We start from the raw sequence: 24,779 nt of genomic DNA, 5'->3' as shown, positions 1-24,779 counted from the left end.
GGGAGGTATCCAAGTGGGTTGGTCATATTTGACCCTCAGACTAGTTAGTCCCCTATTCTGAATGAGGCCAATGACCTGTCCAGTTTTAGTCCCCCCCCCCCCCACTCCCCTATCACCTACCACTGGCCTGTCCTCCTGCAGCCATCAGGAAGTACAGACAAGTCACCTGCAGGCTGCCTGGCTTATAGAACAACCTGGAGCCGTGTGCCCTAGTTTATACCAGTCTCCCTGCTGTAGAAATGTGTATCCACGGCCAGCACCACTGAGAGTAGTGTACTGGTACTAGAGTGGATGACTTGAGTCACAGGGAGAGATTTATACCAGCTGTTAGAGTGGAAGGCAGGCAAATCTGGTACACACAACACATACACGCACACACACACAAATACTAAAACAGCTTTTTTTGTAGTCTAATATAAATGCCTCTATATTCAAGCATCAAATTCTATACAGATATGATTTTTTTCAAGAGCCAAGAACTTTCAGTAAAAAGGGGGCCTAAAAAGAGACCAGTAAAACAGCCATACTAAATGTTGGATGAACTCTTTTATTACTGCTCTCCTCAGTACTGTCATAGTGGGCACGCTCCAGAGGATTACACTGCTACACTCCATAGTAATATTAATCTCTAAATTAATATATATTCAAACTTCTGCACGTCCAGCACTTTAAGCCTGAGCTAGAAGAGTTCAGATTGCTATAACTCTGCACACCTAAAGAGCTATAGAAGCCCGAGCTATGAGAGTCCAACATCACCTCTCTTCTCCCTTCTGTTACTGCATGACTACTACCACTGGACTAGCTATCAGGAACATCCTAACACAGGAACAAGAGATGATAAAAAAAAAAGACAAGATCCTCACCTCACTCTGTCAAAGAGCTGTCAAAAACATTAACATGCGTGCGTGTAAATTATCCCCCAGAGCAGGGCCGTGCACACCTTACCCACTGGCTGTACAATGGAGGTGGTGCTAGGACCTGCAGAGAATATCAACAGTCATCTCCCACTGCTGAAATCATTTCGAGAATTCCAAACAGAAGCACTTGTTATTGTAAAATACCAAAGACATCTGACTAAGCACTTTACTGAAAACTCAATGAATTGGCTCAATATCTTATTTTCACTCCCGCTTGTAATGCATCTTACAAAATCACATACAAACTTGTATTGCCACTGAAAATATATGCTTCTAATTCTGAGCATAAAGCTTACCTGGTTAGCCTTTGAGATGGTGTTATTATGGCTTACTTAATGTGTATATTACAAACATGCCAAGCACTCTGGTCAAAAGAGGCTTTGGGTAAGGGATGATCTGTCTAAAGGCCCCCAGTACACCCTGCTTCCCTCCCCTGACTACATGGTCAACACTAAAGCTGCTCAATGTGCTGGAATTATTATACACTGTCACCAGACTACAATCTGTATTTTACTAAGATTTTTAAAAACATCATTAGTGTTATCATAACAGTTATAAGAATGCCATATCATAAACCTTGGTCTAACTGTAGACTGAACATAAAAACTATGAAAACTTAATAAATGAGTTTAAAAAATACAGTTGTGCACTGAATCACATTCTAGGAAAAGTTGACTCTCAAGGGAGATCCTTTTAATAAATACAAATAAAATTATCTTAATCTTAATTGGCATTTATCTAAAATAAAAGAGAAAACAAAGAAATGGGTAAAAAAATACAGAACCTGATTAGCCACAAATGTCTAACTGCAATTGAGTTTACAATCCAACAGTGTGAAATCCTCAATTCTATTTCAAAAACATTTCATCCCATCTGTATCAAAGCAAGTTCTCTTTGCTACAAGAAGTATACAAAATGGTAATACAATGGTAGGAGATGTGTTATAATGCTACTACCAACACCCTGACTGAAAATAAACATGAGACACACTGACACAGGAGACTGACACCTTTAACTAAACATTTTTGTCCTGGGTGGAATGTTCTTTCTTTATTACTCAAGTTTCATATACATCATTATCATAATTGACAACACAACATTTTGTAAATCACAATTTTCAAGAAGAGAAGAACAAATCTGACAATCAACTGTTAACCTGCAGCTCAGTATGCCCTGGGGCCATCATTGTACTGACATCACAGCTCTTCTTTCCCTCATCCTACATAACTCTAGCCAAAGTCCCTCTCCCTTTCCAAAACAAACCAGCAGACCCCCCCCCCCCCACCCCCCGCCACTGCTTGCTTCTAAAAAGGAGGGAAGAGGAACACCAAGACTTATAGATTCATGTTTCTTCTAATCACTATAGCAAAAAATGATCCAAAACAAAGTATCTTTTCAAAACTTCACCCTGCAGAGAGGGTGTGTTAAATGAAGGGGACCCTCCACCCCCCTCTGATCAATACTAGACGTCTGCAGTGATGAAGAAAGTCCAAAAGAGTCAGCTACCTGACAGACTGGAGACATCAAGTATCACGGTGTCAAGGCAGATGACACAGAGGTGATCAGGACAGAGAAATTATACATATCTACAGAGTAACTGAATGCCACCATACGGGCCAGGATGATCCCGCTCCATTATTTAAGGAACCAACTCAGTGCTGCTGACATAGTGATCAAGAATATCATTGAATAACCCTTTGTACAAATAAACCAATGTACCAAGGGGAAGAACCAAAACTCTGACAACTGAAAAACAAAAATTGCTGTGGGCTCTAGACTTAGGTTACAATAAAATGTCTAAAATCAAAATATAATGAGTATCCATGAGATGAGTGCAAACTGAAATACTGAGGATCAATTTACCAGCTATATGAAAGCCAATAAAGACAAAAACTGAATCTTTTGGGGGGTGGCAAATGTAAAAATTTCCACCATTCTGAAAGGTGACATGAGCTCTAATAGGCTGGAAAAAGATGTTCCACTAATAGAACTCACACACTGATACATACAATATGTAGCAATCACAGGCCAGTGTTCTATCAAGACAACTAACACATTCACTGACACAACTAACACACTCCTGGGTCAACAATGAAGGCAGCAACAGCAAATGCTGCCAGGAAGTCTACTGTGTTGACTGTGTATACTTCAAGAAGGCACTACATCATGCAGAGCCAACTAAATTACATTAAAGAATAGGCTACTCTAAACTTTCTTTCTGGCTTATTAAGAAATAAGAGGAAGAAATCCTAAGGGATTTAACAAATCGAACAGTTTGCTTTGTTGATTAAAGGTGTACCAGTACACTTTTAGACCCCAGTTCCATAGATTTTAGATCGATCTATCCCTGTGGGGAGTCTCACTTGATTACTGTCAGCTTAGCTGGCTTAAGCGTCTGTCCCACCTACTAAAAGCTGTAAGGGGGTAATTAACTATGGTGTGCGCTCGGCTGACTGCAATTTAGCGTGAACCCCCAGGGAATTAGGTCGATCTAAATCTTAATCCCTGGATCGATCTAAATCTCCGGAAATACACCCTTAGTGTAATTACAGAATGATATTAGAACCTCCTGTAATGTACCAGTAGAAGTGTACCATTATTAAGTATACTGATTGATGTGAAAAGAGCCGCAGTTCATTAGTTCATGGGTAAAAGAGCCCATGTTTACGGTAGAATTATTCTTGTAAGTAGCCCAACTCAAAAACAAATAGCTGTAGGAATTAGCAACTTATCTTTTTTTTCTAGCTGTTGAACAGAGAGAGGCAGCAGTGGCGCAGCGGCACACATGCAGTCCACTTCCCTTATCAATTAGAGGCTGCTGTTATTCCAGCCTGTCGCCTATTGTTCTAGGAGAGCATTTAACAAGTCCCTGATTGTACCAGACCAGTCACAGGTGGATGTATCCCTTGAATCAATTGTTTTATGTAATTCATTAATTGTTACAGAAACAGTAAGGAAATATACCTAACTTTTCTTCTCTTTTATTATGTGGCAAGCATTTATGTACTAACAAGATACATGGATAGAATTAAAATGTATATTTGTGTTAGGAAATACAATAATACTGCTAGTTAAATAAAATACAAAATGGTGAGCTGTATTTTCCATTCAAATGGATTTCTAAACCTTTTTATGCTTTCATAGGATCTTCATTCCTTCACATTTTTTCAAAAGGTTTTTAAAAAATCTCTTTAAAGTCACCATTTTTTCCTTTTTTTTTTTTCTTTTAGCACAAAAAAAGTTCAAGCCATGTTCAGTACACAGAGGTATAAAATGACCAGAGATGGATAATAAAGTTTTTTTTTTTTACGTTTTAAAAGAATGAACAATATGATGATGACATTGGACATTGAGGGAAAAATTTATCAAAGTGTGATCAAACAGATTCATGGGATACTCCTAAGTCTTTGTGGATTTTGATGTTTTTAACAGAAATCCAAAATGTCCCCAGTCTTCCTGGGCACAAAGACTGACATGACCCTAGACAGGGGATTATTGATAAGCCTTTCTTTCCTCCATGAATTCTGGTCTGTATTCATAATCTACCTTACTATAGACTGCAGTACAGGACACCACTTAGCAGGTAGGATACCAGTGATCTGAATACATCTGCTTCACCAGTACAAGATTTGTATCAAGCCCTTTTGAATGACAATCAATCTGACTAATCTCCACAACAATGTATCCTGGTTGTAGCAGTATCTAAAATGTTTGACCACTCTTCACACCAAGACATCAAGCATATGGATTGGTCTCAAATACTGTAAACAAACCTGTATCACAGGGTGTTTTATCAAACTAAAGTATAACATGCCACAGAAAACATAACCTGCTATAATATACACCTAGTTAATAATTAAGATAAGATATAATTATCAGGAACTCTTCAGTTTTACAATCTTAAAAGACAGCATATTTCATGGAAAGATTACAACTTTGAGATAATTTGGGGCTGATTACAATAGCATCTTCAACAATGAAGTATTTAAATATTTAACTAGTTTTCACCATTCGAGTCTGACTTTGTGTTAAATACAAAAACAATATTGCACTTAGTCATGTAACAAACTCATTATATACTCATTTATTCAACATTATATAATCACCCATTCTATCAAACTAACGACACAAACCAGTGGTAAAAGTTTTGGGCTCCAGCCAGCCATAGATAATCTCTTCATAAACAGGATATTCTGTAACTTCTAACCTCAGCTCTGTATTTTTTCTAACACATGTTTTCCACAGACAGCACATATGCAGGAGGAATCTTAGCCATATGGTTCCCATAGCAGACATCAATAGAATTTCAAAAAGCTCAGTTTAGTCAGAAGGTTAGAGGCCAATAAAACACACCGAATACAGAATCAAACAAAATTGTTGTTTTTACAGTCATTCCGTTTTTGTAACTCAAAGGAAACGCTTGAACTATATCGTGAGCAGACTAGGCAACTCTTTTTAAAACTAGACCACGAAGTTGTCTGAAATCTGTCAAAATGCTGCAGGTGATTATCACTGATGCTATGCACATAAAATCCCTCTGTAAATGTAATCTTCTCTATAAGTTTATAATAGCCAGAGTTGACTGAGAAAACTGAACATCTTATGCACAATGGGTTTGGTCAGGCAATGCAGCCATATATTTCTATTACCAAGGGAATGACTAATATTTAAATACATGTTATCATATTCATGTTCATTTACCTACCTTTGAAATATTTACAAAAGGGTTTATTCATTTTTATATCATTACTAACAGAATGACTAATAGTAATATTAAAATATATATTACCCCATTAAAATGAACTTATATTTTTTGGAAACTATTTTCAGGTATTCATCAACAGCATAAAGGATATATGAAAATCACTGTAAAACTAGTAGAATAATTCTGTATGACTTAATAACACAGGGATAATCAGTGGGTTGAGAAAACAACAGTCATGCACTGCTGACAGCATGTTTATCTTCTATCAATAAAATTTAGGTCAACCTCTATAGAACAAACACTTCAAAAATTTTTAATGGATTTTTAAAAACCAGAAATATCTCACAACTATAAAAAAAATATCAAACTATGATGGGTGATATCTGTCAAGTGATATCATTCCTAAAACTAGAGGATCAGAGAGGCGATACCGCCTCCGAATATTGTACCACCAGCTGGAGCAAGCGCATTCGTATAGACCCCCACATATACAAAATAAGGAACACAGCCACCAGTCTTGTGCTTGACAAGCTGTAAAAATGCAATCAACAAGAATTTTCAAAATATGCAAAAAATATATATATTACTAAAAATGGTACGATCAAAGTTAAGTTCATCGTAAGGTAGGTCAAAGGTCAATTCCAAGGTCACAGTAAATTGCCAGTATATGACTTCCTATTCAACTTCAATAGTAACTATGGGCCTATCTCTGCCAGGTTTGGAGTTAAAAGAGAAAGAAATTAGCAGAGTTCAGTTCATGATAATAAGTAGGTCAAAGGTCAATTTCAAGGTCACACTTAGATTGCCAGTATATGACTTCCTATTCATGTTTAATAGTAACTATGGACCTATCTCTGCCAGTTTTAGAGATAAAGGGGAAGCAAAATATGCAAAGTTCAGTTCATGGTGAAAAGTAGGTCAAAGGTCAATTTTAAGGTCACTTTAAGATTGCCAGTATATGACTTCCTATTCAACTTCAATAGAGACTATGGACCTATCTCTGCCAGTTTTGGAGATAAAAAGGAAGCAAAATTTGCAAAGTTCAGTTCATGGTGAAAAGTAGGTCAAAGGTCAATTTTAAGGTCACATGTAGATTGCCAGTATATGACTTCCTATTCAAGTTCAATAGAGACTATGGACCTATCTCTGCCAGTTTTGGAGATAAAAGGGAAGCAAAATTTGCAAAGTTCAGTTCATGATGAAAAGTAGGTTAAAGGTCAAATTCAAGGTCACATTTAGATTGCCAGTATATGACTTCCCATTCAACTTCAATAGTAACTATGGACCTATCTCTGCCAGTTTTGGAGAGATAAGGGACTAAATGTTATAATTTTGGAGTTACAATAATGTGCCATAAATTTCCTACAGAAAAAATTAATTAAAATAAAGGTCATTTTGGTCAAAATTCTTGAAATGGGAGGTGCTCTGAAGTTCCAGATGTTCAAATTTGATGAAATAATGTCATTTTTGACCACAAGTTGTCTGCTTTGCCAAGCCTTATGTTTTATTTTTCCGGAGTTCAAAATTTTTTATCCATTACCGTACTGCACATTTTGCTTTCACCACCAATATGTACTTTTTGATACAGCGTAACTTTGGAGATAAAAGGGAAGCAAAATTTGCAAAGTTCAGTTCTTGGTGAAAAGTAGGTCAAAGGTCAATTTTAAGGTCACATTTAGATTGCCAGTATATGACTTCCTATTCAACTTCAATAGTAACTATGGACCTATCTCTGCCAGTTTTGGAGATAAAAGAGAATCAAAATTTGCAAAGTTCAGTTCATGGTGAAAAGTAGGTCAAAGGTCAATTTTAAGGTCACATGTAGATTGCCAGTATATGACTTCCTATTCAAGTTCAATAGAGACTATAGACCTATCTCTGCCAGTTTTGGAGATAAAAGGGAAGCAAAATTTGCAAAGTTCAGTTCATGGTGAAAAGTAGGTCAAAGGTCAATTTTAAGGTCACATTTAGATTGCCAGTATATGTCTTCCTATTCAAGTTCAATAGAGACTATGGACCTATCTCTGCCAGTTTTGGAGATAAAAGGGAAGCAAAATTTGAAAAGTTCAGTTCATGGTGAAAAGTAGGTCAAAGGTCAATTTTAAGGTCACATTTAGATTGCCAGCATTTGACTTCCTATTCAAGTTCAATAGAAACTATGGACCTATCTCTGCCAGTTTTGGAGATAAAAAGGAAGCAAAATTTGCAAAGTTCAGTTCATGGTGAAAAGTAGGTCAAAGGTCAATTTTAAGGTCACATTTAGATTGCCAGTATATGACTTCCTATTCAACTTCAATAGTAACTATGGACCTATCTCTGCCAGTTTTGGAGATATAAGGGACTAAATGTTATAATTTTGGAGTTATCATAATGTGCCATAAATTTCCTACAGAAAAAATTAATTAAAATAAAGAAAAGGTCATTTTGGTCAAAATTCTTGAAATGGGAGGTGCTCTGAAGTTCCAGATGTTCAAATTTGATGAAATAATGTCATTTTTGACCACAAGTTGTCTGCTTTGCCAAGCCTTATGTTTTATTTTTCGGGAGTTCAAAATTTTTTATCCATTACCGTACTGCACATTTTGCTTTCACCACCAATATGTACTTTTTGATACAACGTAACTCGAAAACCGTATGGAATACAAAAAAACGGAGACCACCTCCAGTGTTGGGCTTTACATGCTCTACAAAATGCAAAAAAGAATGGGTGTCTAGCATTAACGGTTCCCGAATTAGAGACAGTTTTCAGTTTCGATATCTTATGGCCGCTACTCCCGTGAAAATGCACCGATTGACCCCAAATTCACGGAGATGAAAGATGACCCGAAGGGTAACACTTTCCATTAATATTATTAGTTAAGTCTGTGTGGTGTCTGAATAAGACCGCAAATAATTTTTTTTTCAGCAAAAATTTTGTTTTTTTGAAAATTTTGGCCCGTTTGACCTTGAAATAAAGGTCAAAGGTCAAATCCAAGGGCATATTTGAAATCTACACATATGACTTTTGGAAAGCTGTCTGTAGAAATTTTTCCCATAATTCCTTCCGTAGGGGAGATAATTAGCATTTAATTTTGCCATTTTTGGACAAGGGTGCACTGCAATGAGTGCCACACCTAGACCCCAATACCGACAAAGCCCAAATTTTACGTGGAACGAGTTGAGATTATAGGTGACCTAAATCCAAGAGATGGGTATGGAGGCCCTTACCGTCTAGGAGGAGAAGCGGTAACGGTGACTTGGCGGCGGAGCCGCAGGAGCCGCAGGAGCCGCAGGAGCCGGCGGAACATACGGGTTGGGACTAAAACCATGTGTACCGCCAGCGCCTACGCTGGTGGTACAATAACATCCTGGTTTTCTTTAATGAGAGAAAACTTGTGGCTACGTCAGGATAGGAAATAACAGTCTTCAGAATTGACATGAATTATCACACACATTCAATATTATGAGGTAAAACAACTTTGAAATAGTAACATTCATGTATAAAAACAAACCACAATGTGGATTTCTTCACCGCATGTTTATTTATATGACAAAATTTTCAATATGGGGAACTGCATCAAAGCACTATCTCTCAAAAGTTAGAGATATGTCTAAAAATAACATAAATATCTATATAGTAACTTCATTGTTTGTAGATTTTCAGAGGGCACAGAAAATGGCATTTTCTTGCTGGCAGTAAGCAAACAAAGACCTCCCTACTCTGTCTCCACATATAACAAAGCCACTCACCTGTGAGATATAAATCTCAGCTTCATTCATGATCCCTCACTCAGGTGGAGAACAGAACACTTTCTCCCCTAACTTCTTCTACAGCTCACAGAAAGTCACAGAATTTCAGGAAATACAAGTATAAACACTACCTGAGACTGTGCATCTACTCTAATTAAGAAACAAGTCCTAGTCGGCTAACTAGAGTGCAATATACACTCGTGGGAAAATAGGCCACCCTTTGACAGCGTGAGAACAATAGTGAGGAGGTGCTCCAATGTCAGCTCGGCTGCCCCATGATTGGGGTCAGGCCAGTGAGAAACGGCTTGTTTTGTTAGTAATTTAAACCAGCCTATATACTGCTGGAAACCAGGCCCAAGCTAATCTAAGTTGCCAGAGGCTTCTTAAGTCAATTTGGCACAGGGAAAAATTCGGGAAAGTTTCCAGAGTTAAGTTTGAGATTATGAGAAATTGGGGTGGGCGTGTGAACAAAGGAACAGCCTCAGAGTTACGGACAAAAAGCCGTGTAGTTCCCTTATAAGGGGAGCAGGTGTTCTAACCATAATAGCTGAACCAATTAAGTTTGATATAAGCATCCTAACTCTATGCTGTGCCATTCATTGGCAATTCAGCAGAATAATACTCTACGTATGCTAGAGATTTGGTTTTGAATGAACATGTTAAATACTCAGGTAAACGGCGGTGGCCGGGTGCGCAGAAACCTCCGTCCGCCCTAACTTTATACATGTATATGAACATTTTACAACCCTCGATACCACTGCAAGTCAACAAGTGGCAACACTCACAGCAATCAAGTAGAAGTCCGACAGTAAGAAACTGGGCATGTTATACACTTCCAAAGAGATTTCTGGTCCCAAAATAATTATAGATTTAATGTACTTTCAATATTTTAACACGTTAAAATTTGGTTTTACATTTTACAGTTACGCGATCGCACCCAAAACTTGATAGAGGATTCCGAAACATTGCAATCAAACAGCAGCGATCTACGGCTTTGTGCATAAACTTATTATTGTGCGCATTTTACGTACTTACTGCCAATGCCATCCAAAACTGGGATGAATTAAAAAGTTTGCAAAACTTTGACTTACTTGTGCTCCTTAGCAAAATGGCGAGTTAAGCTGGTGCATGTTTTGATCTCGCTCTTCCACGCACCTGTCGAGAGTTGTAATTTCAATGGCGGATGCTGGTAAGAATCGTGTGTTGCCGCATTATTATTTTTGTACTGCAGGCGATAGAAGCCGATTTCGGTTTATTGTAGGTATACACTTGAAGCTGTGATCATATAAATTCAACTGATGTAGGCTGTTAAAGATGTTTTACCTTAGAACAAGCGTAAACATGGAGGCAACCCAAGATGACATTATTACAACCATTGCCTGATCACAAGTTAATGGCCGGTTATTACATTAGTTATTTATAAGATATTGCTGACATTCGTAAATTCTACGAAATATTACCAGCACTCGATCGCAGTACATTTTCCTATGTGTAACCATACTTGTTTTCTATTTAAACCAACCTCAAAAAGGATTCTGTAGCTGTTACATGTGTGTTTGTCTGATGGACTGAGGTACATGTTGTGAAATGCCCAATGCCTTTACATATTTAATACTGATAATTTATTGTGAATAGAAACATTGCATAGAACAGTGACATGACTGTAAACTGTGTAAAATTACATTTCATCTTCTGAATACTGACCTATAAGTGTAACTGCAACACGAGCAGTGATTACATGTTAGAAAAGATCATAGTGAGTAGTCAGTGAGATGTGTTTGTGTCACATGACACACATGTATAAAGTTCTGCTCCCGTCCTTACTTTTTCAGTTTCAGCGACACGGGTTTCCTGGGATCATATAGTTTTATGTTTTTATCAGTTTCAGTTTTACTCTGTTTAAATCAACTTAATTTAGTTTCTGTTCACATTAATTTGTGCAGTAAAATACATTATATACCCCAAGACAGTTTTCGAGTTGTGAACGGTATGGTCACGGCAACAAGAAATGTTATGCTTATTGTAAATTTTCATATAAGCAAAGCTGTCCAGGTTCAGAATTTAGTAATACTAGTAAGTAACAGTTACTGGCAAACCATTTTATATATTCTGCCAATATATGAAGGTATGGCTCAGATGTGATAGGCAGATAGTTAATGGTAATCCAATGTACAATAAACATGAGTACTAGTAGGTACAATATACTGTATAACAGGTTAAAAATGTAATATAATACAATGTACTGATAGACGATAAAATATGACAATATAATGTAAAGACTTGATTACACTGATTATGCACCAACAAAACATTCATGTTTTACTAATAACTGCAAAATAAAGAACCTGGTTTAGTCTGTTTCAATAATATGTTTGGCTTTTCAGATCAGTGTTGATGCAAACTTACTTCATAGGACACTAAAAGAAAAAATACACCACAGTGCACTGACAGACCTTTCCTATGTCGAGTGAAAAAGAGAAGCACACAGCACATTCTGGTGAACAGAGTTCAAATTCAGTGATGGAGGAGAACCTGGCACCAGCACAGCCTCATGGTAACACTGGTTCAGTTATGAGTTTCTCACTGCAGTTGTTACATGGACTCCTTAGTGTATCTGATTATGTTAAATACCAGATGGCAGTCATGCTGTAGAGAACCTTGGACTCTTTCCACTATTAGTGGTATACATAAGGCTACTGAAAAGAGTTGAAATAGATCATTTATTATTATAACTGATATACTTTCTACAAGTTAACTTCGAGATATCCTAACATTATGCTGCCAAATGAGGATTATTGTTGAAATCATTAACATTTTTATCATTTAAGATTTATTGTTTTATTTCAGAAACAAGTGGTGAACAAAATGGTGTCCAACAGAACACATGTGCTGTATCTGAGATAGAAGCTTTAAAATCATCAGTGTCAGATACAGTACACATTGCCACAGAGCCCAGTGAGCAGACATTACCTCCACCTCCTCCAAGTACAAATGATGACAGTGGTTCTGTACCAGTAAAACAGATAGAGGAGTGTGAGGGGTTTGGCTCTGTGGTCACACAGGAAGATGAGAGTAAGGAGCCCAGTGGTGATGGTGCGGCGGTGTCCTCTGCTAGCACTGCTGACCACACTGGCCATATTGACCAGCAGGAGATCCTGGAAATGTTTGACACATTGTCCACTAGTAAAGACACAGTTCAACTGGACGCTGCAGTCACGGGTGTTCAGGAAAATACCAATGCTTCATTTTCAGAAAATGGAAACACAAAAGATGTCACACTAAGTGCTAATGAAAAGCTAGTTGTAAATATTCCTTGTAATGAACAATCCCAGTTAACAAAGAGCGAGAATGTTGCCATGGCAACAGTTGATAAGGAAAGCCAAGAAGGTGCTACTGCAGCAGAAGCCAATGGGGACCAAAAAACTCCACTCCAAAGTATATATCACTTAAAATGGATCCAGTTTAAAGGGAAGAAGATAGGAATTGTTACTCAGAATGATAATGGACCATGTCCTCTTATTTCCATCATCAATGTATTATCGTTACGGAATAAGTTAAAGTTTCCCGCCATGATGGAGATAGTAACGTCTGGCCAGCTAATGGAGTATCTGGGAGACTGCGTCTTTGAACAAGCTCCAAAGGTAATTTTTACCCACAATTTTTCTTGTAATAATAAACCCAAGTGCAATATGTTTTCAAGGAATATATTAAGAAGTTAAATGTCTAATTTGGAAATCATGGCCAAACGTAGAAAGGTTCTTTGTTTCCTTCCAGAACATCCCAGAATCGGCCCAACTGAATTATGAGCAGAATATGCACGATGCAATGTCCGTGTTCCACAAACTGCAGACAGGATTAGATGTCAATGTCAAGTTTACAGGGTAAACCACCCAGCAACAAGGGCTGAGCCAAAGTCAGCTGGTTGAGATTTTTAACTTACAGTTATTGCATCTAATTTTAAAAAGTATATTTTCCATGTTTCCACCCTTTCATTTCTGTTTGAAATTATAGATACATTTTGTATTCATATAAGAATATCGGGAAATTATATCTGTATTTTATGAAAGCCAGCCATGAATGCTGTTCATTTCTGCCTCGGCTAGATGTTTTTTCAGACACATTCAGATTTTAAAAGTTTATTAGTCTAAGAATTATAAATGATTTTAGTCAGAAAAACAATTTTCTTCAAAGTGTCAGACAAAATCAAAATTTGCAGTTCAATATATACTGTAGGTATCTTTTAGGTTTCTTTCTTCAAAGAATTATCATGAAAGCTATTCTTATCTGAATTGATTCTGGCCTACAGGCAAAACCAATTGTTGCATGTTCCAGAGAATTGCCTTTTTGGTCAAAAAAGACCCACTCTGAATCAAACTTTGTTCATAATCATTACTCAAGTTGGGTTAACTACAGGGGCAACAAGGCCAACTTTTTCAAAAGAAACTGTAGATGATGACAAAATTTTCCTTGAATCCCTTGTTTAATTCCATTTCATCCTCTTCATTCCAGCGTTAGAGACTTTGAGTATACACCGGAGTGTATAGTATTTGACTTGCTCAATATTCTGCTGTATCATGGCTGGCTTCCCGACCCAGAGAGTCCTGAGATTTTGTCTGCAGTGGGAAACCTCAGCTACAACCAGTTAGTGGAGAAGATTATCACTCAGAAAGCCTCAGACAAGGAGGAGCTGGTCACTGAAGGTATGTCATTGAAATAATTTTTGACAGAGTTTTTTTTTTTTTTCAAAAAGTTGTAAATGTGTGGAAGAGATGTTGCAATGTGAATTGAATTTAAAATCATTTGTGTTTTCCCTCTGACTTTTATCCCACCAATAAAGCACTGTTTGAAAATATCACATTCTAATGGAGCAGTATAATTGCACAAAATTAATGAGGATTTTTCATAATGTCATTTTTAATGTGAGAAGCAAGTGGTTGGTTATTGTATTGCAGCACTGATAGCAGAGAACTTCCTGACCACCACTGCCTCCCAGTTAACTTACCACGGCCTTTGTGAGTTGCTGTCCACACTGAAGGATGACGAGCTAGCTGTCATGTTCAGGAACAACCATTTTGGAACCATCTACAAAAAACAGGTTGGTGATAAAATAGCAGAAAGGAGTTTAAGTTTGATGTTGGTTTTTTTACTAACCATCTGTATTATAATAGCAGTTCATCCGAAGTCTTCTTTACACTTTTTTCTCCCAAACCACAATGATCTGTTGACAACTAACAGGTGTTAGCAATACCTTAGGACTGTGGGAAGATAGTGGTCATAGTTTGAATTTGATTATAGCTGTTAAAAGTATATTTTGAAGGCATTTTTTAGCCTTTGACAATTTCTGTAAAGCTTCGGCATGTGTGACAGGTATCATATACTGTCAGGAACACCACATCAGATAGCAGGGTTTGGTGGCCCAGTGGTAACATCCTCAACCTTGGATGCCAAACCACTCAGTCCCTTCTTTTTTTTTCTTTAATTTTTTAAATTATTATTTCATTTTGTATTAATATAAGTGTGGAAATAAGACTTTCACACAGAATTTAGTATATAAGGATGTTCTATAAATCTTGAACTAATTTCTTATTATGTTTCAATGATTGATATGTCAGGTTTCATCTAGTATTATATATTATGAATTAGAAATTATCTAGAGTTTCTGTTATGTATTTTAACCACTACCCTCACAACTGTAGCATTTTTGTTTGATCAGGAAAGTGAATGATAAATAGGTTTTGTTAAGACCACAAGAGATTTAGTTCGTAAGCAGGCCTTATGGTATTCTGCATACAGTTTCTAGAATGAAGTGATGTAAGGGAAAGGATGTGATCCTACAGTATGAAGAAGAATTTGTATGAAGTAACAATTGGTGATTTTTGATGAAAGACCTTATTTATTGCACCAGAAAAGTTAACCAATGTTAATTGTTTAACTTCATGTTCATTTGTATTTGAACAAGAATCACCTGCCTAGGAGATGGTGTGGTTTGTTAACAGGTGGTTAAATACAATGTCCTCACTGTGATAATATCTCAGGGACAGGATTGCATCAGTTGAGACAGCGGTGCATTGTGCTTGGTTGTGAATGTTCACATTTAGCACAATCTGTCTTTTGTTTCACTGTGAAATAGAGAAATTATATGATCTTCAATTCAACAAAGCCAAAAACTCTACTTCAGTAAGTTTGTAATGGCCTCTTCCACATAGAATGGTACAGTTTATCTATACCACTCCAGTTTGAGATGTGACATCTTGGAAGAAATGCTATTATACAAGGGAGTCCCCTGAACTAAGCTTCTTGATAGGTACATTGGGACTTGTGAAAGGTAGTAGAACCCCTTGTAGCATTCTACCATGTTAGGGCCAGTCAAACATGGTACAGAAAACTATGACATGAGATGTTTAAAAGGTCAATGATGGTGTCAGTTAACAAGATGTCAAGATTTGGGAAAACATCTAGTCGTTTTTGGTCAGTGTAGTTTATTTCAGAGTGAGGGATCAACATACTGAGTCAGGGGTGGATCCGGAGATAATTTCTGACAGTCTTCCAAATTATCTTTGTTGATCCATCCTCCATTTCTGACCGTCTCCTGATAGAAAAAATTAGATACCCGTCAATGTAAACTTGAAAATCTGACCATCTTCCAGAAGACCCTGAAGACGGCCTCAATCGGCCCCTGTGAGTGACTCCTGGATTTTGTAATGAATATATCTACCTCACTGTATCGACCACTGGGGACCCATATTTGATGTCTTATTGGTATATTTAGTGTACTTCCCTTCAAGAAGAAGATGTGATTTGTTCCTAAGTATTCTGCTGAGACACTAGATCATTGAGTGACTGGGGTCTTGAGTCAGTGTGTTTTCTGATACCACCATCATGATGGCTGTTTATTACGGCAATGAACCAGTGAAATACGTCAAGTTTTGGTTTTCAAGTTACCATGGGCACTTTTGAAAATGTAATGTATCTGGTTTGATAAAAGATAGATTGTGGAAAAAATAAGTTAGTGTAAGGAGATTAAAAGGAAATTAAATAGAAAGGCTGCGGATGCTAAATAAGGTGATAGGAGAGATAAGATAAAGTGATACGGAGAGAGGAATAAGGGGATAGGATTTCTCATTTCCTCATCTATTATAGTTGACGGAGAGAGAAACTGTTGTCTATGGGATCAGGAGGGTGAAGACTGGATAGGTCTAAGATTGAAGAAAAAGGTCATACATCACAAAGAGAAATGCCTTCTTTAGAGCATAGAGCAACCAATTGTAAAGTATAATTGAATTTTTGAATATTCATTCAGTAATACAGATGATATTTGGACTAAAAGGCAATTTATTTTTCTGTTTTTTTTTTTTTTTTCAGTGATTCAGAAGTAGAAAGTTGTTTGTTCACTCACTTGGTGTGAGATGGTCTTGTTGTAATCTGCTACTCATGTGACAATTATAAAGCCTTAAAAGAAACTATGGCATCAGATACCCTTTTAAGCAACAGGGTGCAAATTTTATTATTTTATCACATGATAGTCAAGAAAATAAATGAAATGGTCTTCTTCTCATCTTAACAATTATCGAAAAAAATGTCATAGTTGACCCTGTAATGGAATCAGCTTTCTCAACTGAAAAAGCTCTGATGTTTGCTGGTTGCCAATTTTTCAAATCGGCTGCCAACAATATGATTCTGCTGAAGTGACAGAGTTGTTAATCAACATTTATTTTCTGCCGAGCACATCCTTAATCTTGACTGACACCAGTGAGTGATGACTCCTGGTCACTCAGTATATCAATACATGGCAATACTACATCTCCATCTTATCAGTCTGATTTTGTAGCCAGTTCCGAGCCTGAAGTTTCCTGGGTAAAATATCTCCCTGGACGTCATAACTGAAGCTTCATTTTCCTTGACAGGCCATTCATTTTGACTTCCCAGGGTGCAGTTAGCGCTGTTTTTGCTGTCTCCACCACACGGCAGCGCCATAGTATCCATTACCCTTGATTGGCCCCAATTGCCACATAGAAAGAATTACATCTCACCAAAAATGGATTGACCTATTTCCAAAAACAAGTTGACCCTCAGCAGATGTGGCACGTTTGGCACCTTGCCAAAGTATCAATCACTTCTTCATCAGATATAGGCATCTTTGACATGTTGCTATAAAAGGACGCGATTTTAGATTTTATTGCCTCCTTCATCAATGATGTTTACACTTTGTAATGATAACTGTGTACAACCTTTCTCACAGGGTCACCCAGTAAATGTGGTACTAAATAAGATAAATCATCAGGTAATGATCAGCTCGTGATTCACGGAGAATCATTTGCATTTCGTCTAATTAACAAAACCATTATGTCAGCGTGATCAGGACTCAGTTGATGGAGAACTTCTGCACACTCAGACAAAGTTCTTCTCATTTTTTAACGCCTTTCCCATTTATGTCTTCTGCTCAATGAGAGGTTTTTGTGGTTATGTTATTCTTAAGTATATTTGTGAGAAATCAATGATAAATCCAGCGCTAGTGGGCTGAGAATTGGGTGTAATTGTGTAATTATTGCCCAGTCTTCCTGCCTTCTGTGGCCGTCTGTTCCTGCAGCTTGATGGCATTCTGATCCATAAGGAAAGCTCATTTTTTTCTCCAAAATGATCACATCAGAAAGTGCTACTAGGTTCAGCAAAATACTAGAAAATTGGAAAGTAAAGATCAGTAGAACTTATTTAACAAATCAGTTTTCTCCAAGAAAGAAGTCATTTCTAAGCAGCATATAGATAGCTTATATGTGAGAAATAGTGAAATATGAAACAGAAAAGATGTGATAGTGTTTATCTTGAACAAGCAAGTCCCTTCATGAATAGATAACATGTATAAATTACTTCCTTGTCTTTTAGAGCTAATATGTCTTGACTGAACCATTGCTTTTTGCAGTAATTGATGAAAGGATTTTGGCAATATAAGTACTGTACCATTAATGTTTCCTAACTTTTATGATTTTGAAATATTTTTCACATTACTTTGAGTTAAAATGACTTTTATTGTAGAAAATAATTGTTCTACCAGTTCTCAGTATCAAGGTAAATAGCAATTCAGTGAATAGCGAGAGAGCCACACTGACCAGCCTTGACCCATGCTGGCCATTTGACCGCATATAACCACAGTTGACCCGCGGAATTCCCTGACCCTGTGTGACCGCCATTAGTTATAATGTCTTTTGCCTGATGAAATAAGTAATTGCTGGCCGATTTCATTAATTCCTAAACAAACAAAGCTGCTGGTAGTAACAGCTGCTGATGAAATGAATATTAATCCCATGCCAGAATAAAATCATGAGGGATGAAAACCCTCGGACACTGCCACACTGACAACATGTACAGTATGTAGGTCATGGTCAGTGCTCTGGAACTTTGTCAGCATACATTTATTTAAAGTCTATTAATTTAAGAAAAATATTTTTGAAAAATCATCATATTTCTGGTAATAAGTTTATGAAAACCTTGATCATTGATGTTATTGATGGTTCACACATGTTACTGGACATAGATAAAAAGTTATTGGTTTTTGTTCATCTTAGGAATATTTATTGAATCACAGTGATTGCTGTTATGTTTTCAGTAACTGGTGAATTCACAAAATATCAACACAAACAACTGAAACATCAGATTACATATTTTTTTGAATAACTGTTAAATTTATTTGTTTTGACATAAATATATAAAAATTTATATAAAACATTTTTTTCTCTCATAACCATAATCATTTTGTTTTGTTTATTTTAATGTTTGTAAAAATATCATAATGCATCTCACGGTTAAAACAAATATAAGTTAAAATGTACCTTTACAATATTCCTCAAATTTACACTTATGCTTTTCTTAACATCTTGAATAATTGATTTTAAGTATTTTAAAAAATTTTTTATTTGTTTTTGTGTAATTTTTAAAAATCTTTCTTCTACATTGTGTACTATGTCATTTGTGAAGACAAACTAGATGTGGGATACACTACAGTGCAGTATCTTATAGAAATAACTGGTTGATAATTTCTTTACAACAAACTGAACTCTGAAATGGGCAATTTACTTGATGAACATATCTAACTTTTGAGAATATTGAACTCTTTAAACTACAGTGTTTCATCGTGTGTTACCCATTATTCTGTTTTCTTGTAATATATTCATCTGTTTTCTTGGAACATGAAAAAATAGTATACATTTACAAAGAATATATAATAAGAATAAGAAATATAATAAGAAATAAGAAATTTTGTATCTGTATTTGCACGTTTTTCTTGATCTTCTTATATAAATATTTAAGTGTTATTTCTGTAAAAAAAGAATAAGCAGCTTTCACGAATAGATGAAAAATTGGGAATGTTACAGTGTCACTTACATAATATTTAACACGGTTCATACAGTCACATGGTGCCATTATAAATGACTGACTACAAATAAACTAACAAATTATTATTAATTTATACATCGTGGCAATAATTTATCATGGAACCTACACTGCCTAATAAATGGATTACATTAATCAAAACTATTTGTCAAGAAGTTAGCTATACTGATTAAATTTGAAGTTTGTGGAAGCACATTGAGTGAACTGTGCATGCATAGGACATCACTGTAAGTGCATGTGTGTATGTGTGTGTGGGCGCATGTGTGTGTGGGCGCATGTGCGTATATTTATGTGTGTAGTTTAGAGGCAACACTTGTGGAACTGTAGAGGCTTATGTTTTTGTGACAGCCAGTGTAGAAGCATGTACACTGTCACAGAGTAAACCTGGTGTGTTTTACATAAAGCTGTTGTGTGAATTGGTGAATTGTATTATGGCACCATGATATACATATATATAGAGAGAGTAAAGTATATGGCACTATTATATTAGTCCTATATTAGGTTATAAATTTACTGTGGCCATCCAGCACATTATTCCAGTGTACTATGCTAACAACTGCTGTTAGTACTTCATGTGTGACAGTGTGTGGAAAGGATCCTTAACATGTGGACGTCATCTATACCTAATACCAGGCAGCACCAACATGTGAACTCAGAATTCACACAGTTTAAATATCAGTTAGTCTTCACCTGGTATTGTATTTTGATGGACAGAAGTACAGGAATATCCGTCTGTATTGTGTTGGCCAGGTATTGCTGTGTAGAGAGAGGTGCATCTGCACTTGTTCTTGGCTGTGACAGCACTGACGTCGTACACCGTGATTTATCAGTCTAATCCTTTAAATAATCAATGCTTTGTTTTTGGTGTTATGTTCTTCAAGGATGTATGATACGTTTCTCCTTCCTGACACGTCAAATATCCTGTTAAACATGATACCTTGGCAAATTGTAACATTCATTATGATGTCATAGTGAGGTTACACAACCTGCTGTTGTTGATAAGGCAATGTGTGGCTTGCATATGGGTGCAGATGTGACAATTGCTCCGTGGAGGATTCATTAAGAGCCAGCTCAGTTCCCAGTTCCAGCTGGTCTATTGTTTCTTATCACAAGTCAAGCATGCTGCCACTCTGGCAAGATTCTGTGTCCATCTCTTGGCACATCCTGCTCTCTTACCTCCCTCATCTTATCATCAAGATAGTTATGATTATCACCCAGCTCATGGTCCCCAGGAATGATTGAAGTCCTGAAAGATCAAAACTTTTTTTATTAATAATAATAATGCCAAGCTGTAGCCAGGGGGGGGTCCAGGTGGTTCAAAAGAACAGCCCTTTTTGTGTGCCACATACCACACACTTCAGAGGGACAAGTAAAAAGTCCACTCAAAGTGTGCTTCCATTGAGTCATGTTATATTTAACAAGGTAAGAAGGGAAGAAGAAAGAATCCTCAAAAGTGCACTGTGCATATTCTCAATACATTTAAAACGTATGTATGTGTCTGAATGTTCCCCTTACTTCATTAATGTAATAAACAGTAAAATAAGAAGTTTTCATGGCAAACACCTGTCAGATTTGGTGAACATTATTTTCATGCAAATTACTTGTCCTTCTGAAGTGTGTGGTATGTGGCAGTTGATCAGGAACAATGATCAGGCACTAACAGGTGCCCAGAGCTTAATTACCAAAAAGTTATTTGAATTTTTACTGCAGTTTTGTGCTTCCCCAAGGGCAGTGTGTGCTTGGGTCAGTAGAGCAGTTACATACTGACCTTTCCACCCTTCACCAGTGACCTAGGGCTAATTACTCTTCTGGGAGACAACTTGTCATAAAGGGGATAAAAACATTACTACAGTAAATACTACAGGTGACTGCAGTTTGGCTGTGAAGGCATGTGTATACAAAAGCCCAATATTTTCACCCTGGGATACTATGAAATAATGAAATATGTATAAATGAAAGGGCTATGTTACCACTGCATGCATGTAACACAAATGTCAAAAGTGTCGAGTTTGCATCAATCCTATTTTCAGAAAGGGTAACTTTTTGCCCACTCAGTCATGGATCCAACTTGAGGAAAGTCAGCAAAACCATTCAACTATTTGACAGTGATAAAACAGCTTGAAGAAAACCCAGTGGCTTCCTTAAAGCAGAAAACTTGCCGATGAGGCATCTAGCCAGTGTCTAGCTGATGTCCAGGGCTCCGTAACTCAAAAGCATCGCGCATTGCGATAGTGATATCACCTTTCGTATTTGAGGCTATTATATGGGGCATTTAAATGCAGTCATGGAATAGAGACGTTTGGTTGCAATTTGCGATGCTTTCGAATTACGGAGCCCAGATCACATAGTAAATGATTAGTGATATCCTGAGTACTATTTGTTTTTTTCTGTTTCTCAGTTTTTGAGATTAATTCCTAGGTGTTATGGTCTGTATATTTACCTGCTGCTCTAGCTGTCAGTGACATTGTTTCCTGTGCCTGGACCTCTAGGTCTTCTGTCGTCGTCCTCACCTCCTCCGTCACGGGGACTGGCTTGCAGTAAATCTGGTACATTGAATCCTTCAATGTGATCATTTTGTGAAGAGCAAAGCAACCGTATGCCACTGCTTTCTGACACGACATTCCTTGAATAAAGGTGCTGGAAGAAAATAAAAAGTGATTAGCTCCCAGGTTTATTGTTCTGTTAGAGCAGGTACTTTGTGGGGCGTTGCTTCCATACTTATTTGTTATTCTTTGAAAGAAAAAGAAGAAAATTAGAACAAGTAAGTTTGGCAGACAATCAGAGGACCCCTAGTGTTGGAGAAAGGTGCCCAAGTGATGAAGTAGAATCCATTACATGTATATATCATTCTAGATTCTTCATCGAATGCTCCCTAGTGTTCTGCCTCCAGACAATTTATAAAGTGCAAGCAAGTGCCCTGTCATTCTTGAAGATTAAAGTCTGACATTTTATCATTATACTTTTTAACTAAGTGACAGGCTCTCAGACTGAAAGCATTCCCCTGTCCTCACTCTCAGGTTGTCATCTATCACAGATATTCCCAGTGCAAACTGCTAGGCCAGCTGAGAGTCCAAGGTGTTCCTTGATTCAATTTGACACAGCAGTAGTGCTGCAGCTGAGGTCTGCAGCTTTCAGGAGAAAATCAAGATGATATCTTTATCAGTTGGGGGGGTGGGGGGGGATGGGATTTATATCTACAACCTGGCCTCTGACTGTAAAAGTTTTGTAATAAGCATATTTGTTTTTGATCCTATTGATACCATCAGTCTGCATTTTCTGCATTCTAATGAACATCGAGAGAAGGCGTCTTAATCTATAAAACTGGCTTGTATTGGGACCTTGAAGATTGTTTTGATTTTATAAGATTCTTAACTTTTCAGAACAATTTTTTTATACAGATTACGTATTTTTTGTCTAAAGGTTAGCCCAGAAACTAAATTACCACATGTACTAAGTTTCAAATTGAAGAAAATAATTATTGAACTTTGTAAACTGTAAAATTATTAAGCACCAACAAAGCAGTACTTAGCACTTACATTCATCCATTCTGGTAGTGCTGGTTAATTTGTAGGTTATGTGGTTAATATGGGTGTAAGTGCTAAAAGATAGTGTAAGTAAACGCCTAATTCGTTTATAAGTCGTGAGGTTGCCTTGCATGCCTGGAAACCATGTGCAGACATCCAGGTAGACAGTCACTTGATCTGTGCCATGTTGTGACGCAGATACAGTGCCACAAAACCTGGGATCTTCCCACAGTAACTAGAGCCGCGCTTTGTGATAGTGTTCATGTCTGGTGTGAGACTGAGAGCTACCACCAGGGGGCTGTGTAACGAGCTTGTTATGCTTGATGAATAGAGTTAGAATAAACTGGAAACCATAGAACATGCTTTGTTACGTAAGAAAAATGATGTTGTATTCCTGATACATGGATTTTTTGAAAAGTTTTGTTTGAATGATGCAAATGAAGTATATTGTGTTTAGTGCTATATATAGGCGACAGTGAATCTTTGCTGTATACTGTTATTACATGTGATGCTGTGTGGCTTTATTGATAACCTTATCATTACTACAGGGCGTAGGGTGTGTGCCAAAGGAAATGGCAGAAATTCTCATTCCAGATATTATAGGGTTTTTTTTACCCATGCCTCATTTTATCTGCAAATTAGTATTCCATATCTGCCCATTTCATACACAGGAAGGCCATAATGGGGGAGTATAAAAGACATAATCATAAATGTGTTGATCGTTAGCAGTAATTGACATTATGTTGTGATTTCTTGGAAAATTATGTTACTTACTCGCACATATCTGGTGGTTTGGCCTTGTACACTTTAGCAGCACAGTCCTGCATAGCTGCGTAGCGGGTGTGGTAATCATCACAACCTAGAACATGAAATGGAACCTTCTTAGGACATTAATTGTATTTTAACATGTGTCCCTCTTCAAAGGTGGATCTGCTCTCATTATTATTGATTATTTAATGGATCACCAAAATCCCATCTTTTCCTATCCTTGAAAATTTTTGAGTCATGCTGTAAGCTAGCAAAACTAGCAAAAGCATAAACATAACTAACACTCACAGGCACATGAGCAAGGAGGGTTCAATAGGACTGCCTTTTTGACAGGAAAGGTCCACTCATGATCAGAATCAAAATTTGATCCCAGGATGTTATGTGGGTTTCTTGTTTGATCTTTGCTCTGTATAATTTTTTCAGCTGAATCAACCTAAAGGGTAAAAGGTAATCTTCTAAAATAAAAAAGAGCCATTTTTGATTTGCTGGCTACTGGCCGATTCTTTTATCAGGAAATTGATGGTTCCAGTAGTGTAACCGTTAATAAGATTTTTCTCTCTGTATTCATAGAGGAACCAGTGAATTCACCAATGCATTACTAATTTAATTTGTGGCCATTGAAATGAAGAAGAGAAGATATGTTCATGTTGGTAAGATACAGATCATCTTGACTTATCCTCAGAGAGAAGGACAGCAGATACTGGAAAAGAAATTACAGAGATAAGGTATTTTGGGCATTTTTTTCTACTG

The 24,779-nt window shown here is 37.0% G+C and overlaps 3 protein-coding genes across 12 annotated transcripts in view; 1 reads left to right on the top strand and 2 right to left on the bottom strand.

Annotated features, from left to right (window-relative positions):
- LOC106168695 (recombining binding protein suppressor of hairless) overlaps positions 1–10,504 on the bottom strand; it is a 34,954-nt gene extending 24,450 nt beyond the window's left edge. For 3 of the 5 annotated variants that reach the window (XM_087015168.1, XM_087015173.1, XM_087015193.1), the window contains exon 1: positions 9,352–9,834. In XM_087015168.1, the coding sequence (XP_086871294.1) occupies positions 9,352–9,381 (30 nt within the window). In that variant the 5' untranslated portion in view covers positions 9,382–9,834. Of the gene's footprint in view, positions 1–120; positions 400–9,351; positions 9,835–10,442 lie in introns of those variants that run through there. The other 2 variants (XM_087015180.1, XM_087015188.1) reach the window with 2 other exon arrangements.
- LOC106168711 (ubiquitin carboxyl-terminal hydrolase MINDY-1) overlaps positions 10,004–24,779 on the top strand; it is a 58,417-nt gene continuing 43,641 nt past the window's right edge. Inside the window, exons 1-6 of one of the 3 annotated variants that reach the window (XM_013547873.3) lie at positions 10,004–10,159; positions 11,736–11,905; positions 12,199–12,992; positions 13,126–13,232; positions 13,861–14,051; positions 14,304–14,446. In XM_013547873.3, the coding sequence (XP_013403327.2) occupies positions 11,812–11,905; positions 12,199–12,992; positions 13,126–13,232; positions 13,861–14,051; positions 14,304–14,446 (1,329 nt within the window). In that variant the 5' untranslated portion in view covers positions 10,004–10,159; positions 11,736–11,811. Of the gene's footprint in view, positions 10,160–10,377; positions 10,541–10,589; positions 10,609–11,735; positions 11,906–12,198; positions 12,993–13,125; positions 13,233–13,860; positions 14,052–14,303; positions 14,447–24,779 lie in introns of those variants that run through there. The other 2 variants (XM_013547872.2, XM_013547874.2) reach the window with 2 other exon arrangements.
- Positions 19,592–24,779, bottom strand: part of LOC106168712 (uncharacterized) — a 40,561-nt gene continuing 35,373 nt past the window's right edge. For all 4 annotated transcript variants that reach the window (XM_087015274.1, XM_087015279.1, XM_087015284.1 and 1 more), the window contains 3 exons: positions 24,036–24,120; positions 22,178–22,374; positions 19,592–20,983 (listed from right to left, as the gene is read on the bottom strand). In XM_087015274.1, coding sequence (XP_086871400.1) covers positions 20,919–20,983; positions 22,178–22,374; positions 24,036–24,120 — 347 coding nt within the window. In that variant the 3' untranslated portion in view covers positions 19,592–20,918. The remainder of the gene's footprint in view (positions 20,984–22,177; positions 22,375–24,035; positions 24,121–24,779) is intronic.

This window comes from Lingula anatina, chromosome 1, assembly GCF_051362555.1.
Source record: "Lingula anatina isolate TDL-2025a chromosome 1, LinAna3.0, whole genome shotgun sequence".
Taxonomy (NCBI): domain Eukaryota; kingdom Metazoa; phylum Brachiopoda; class Lingulata; order Lingulida; family Lingulidae; genus Lingula; species Lingula anatina.
This window is presented reverse-complemented; position numbering and strand designations above follow the sequence as displayed.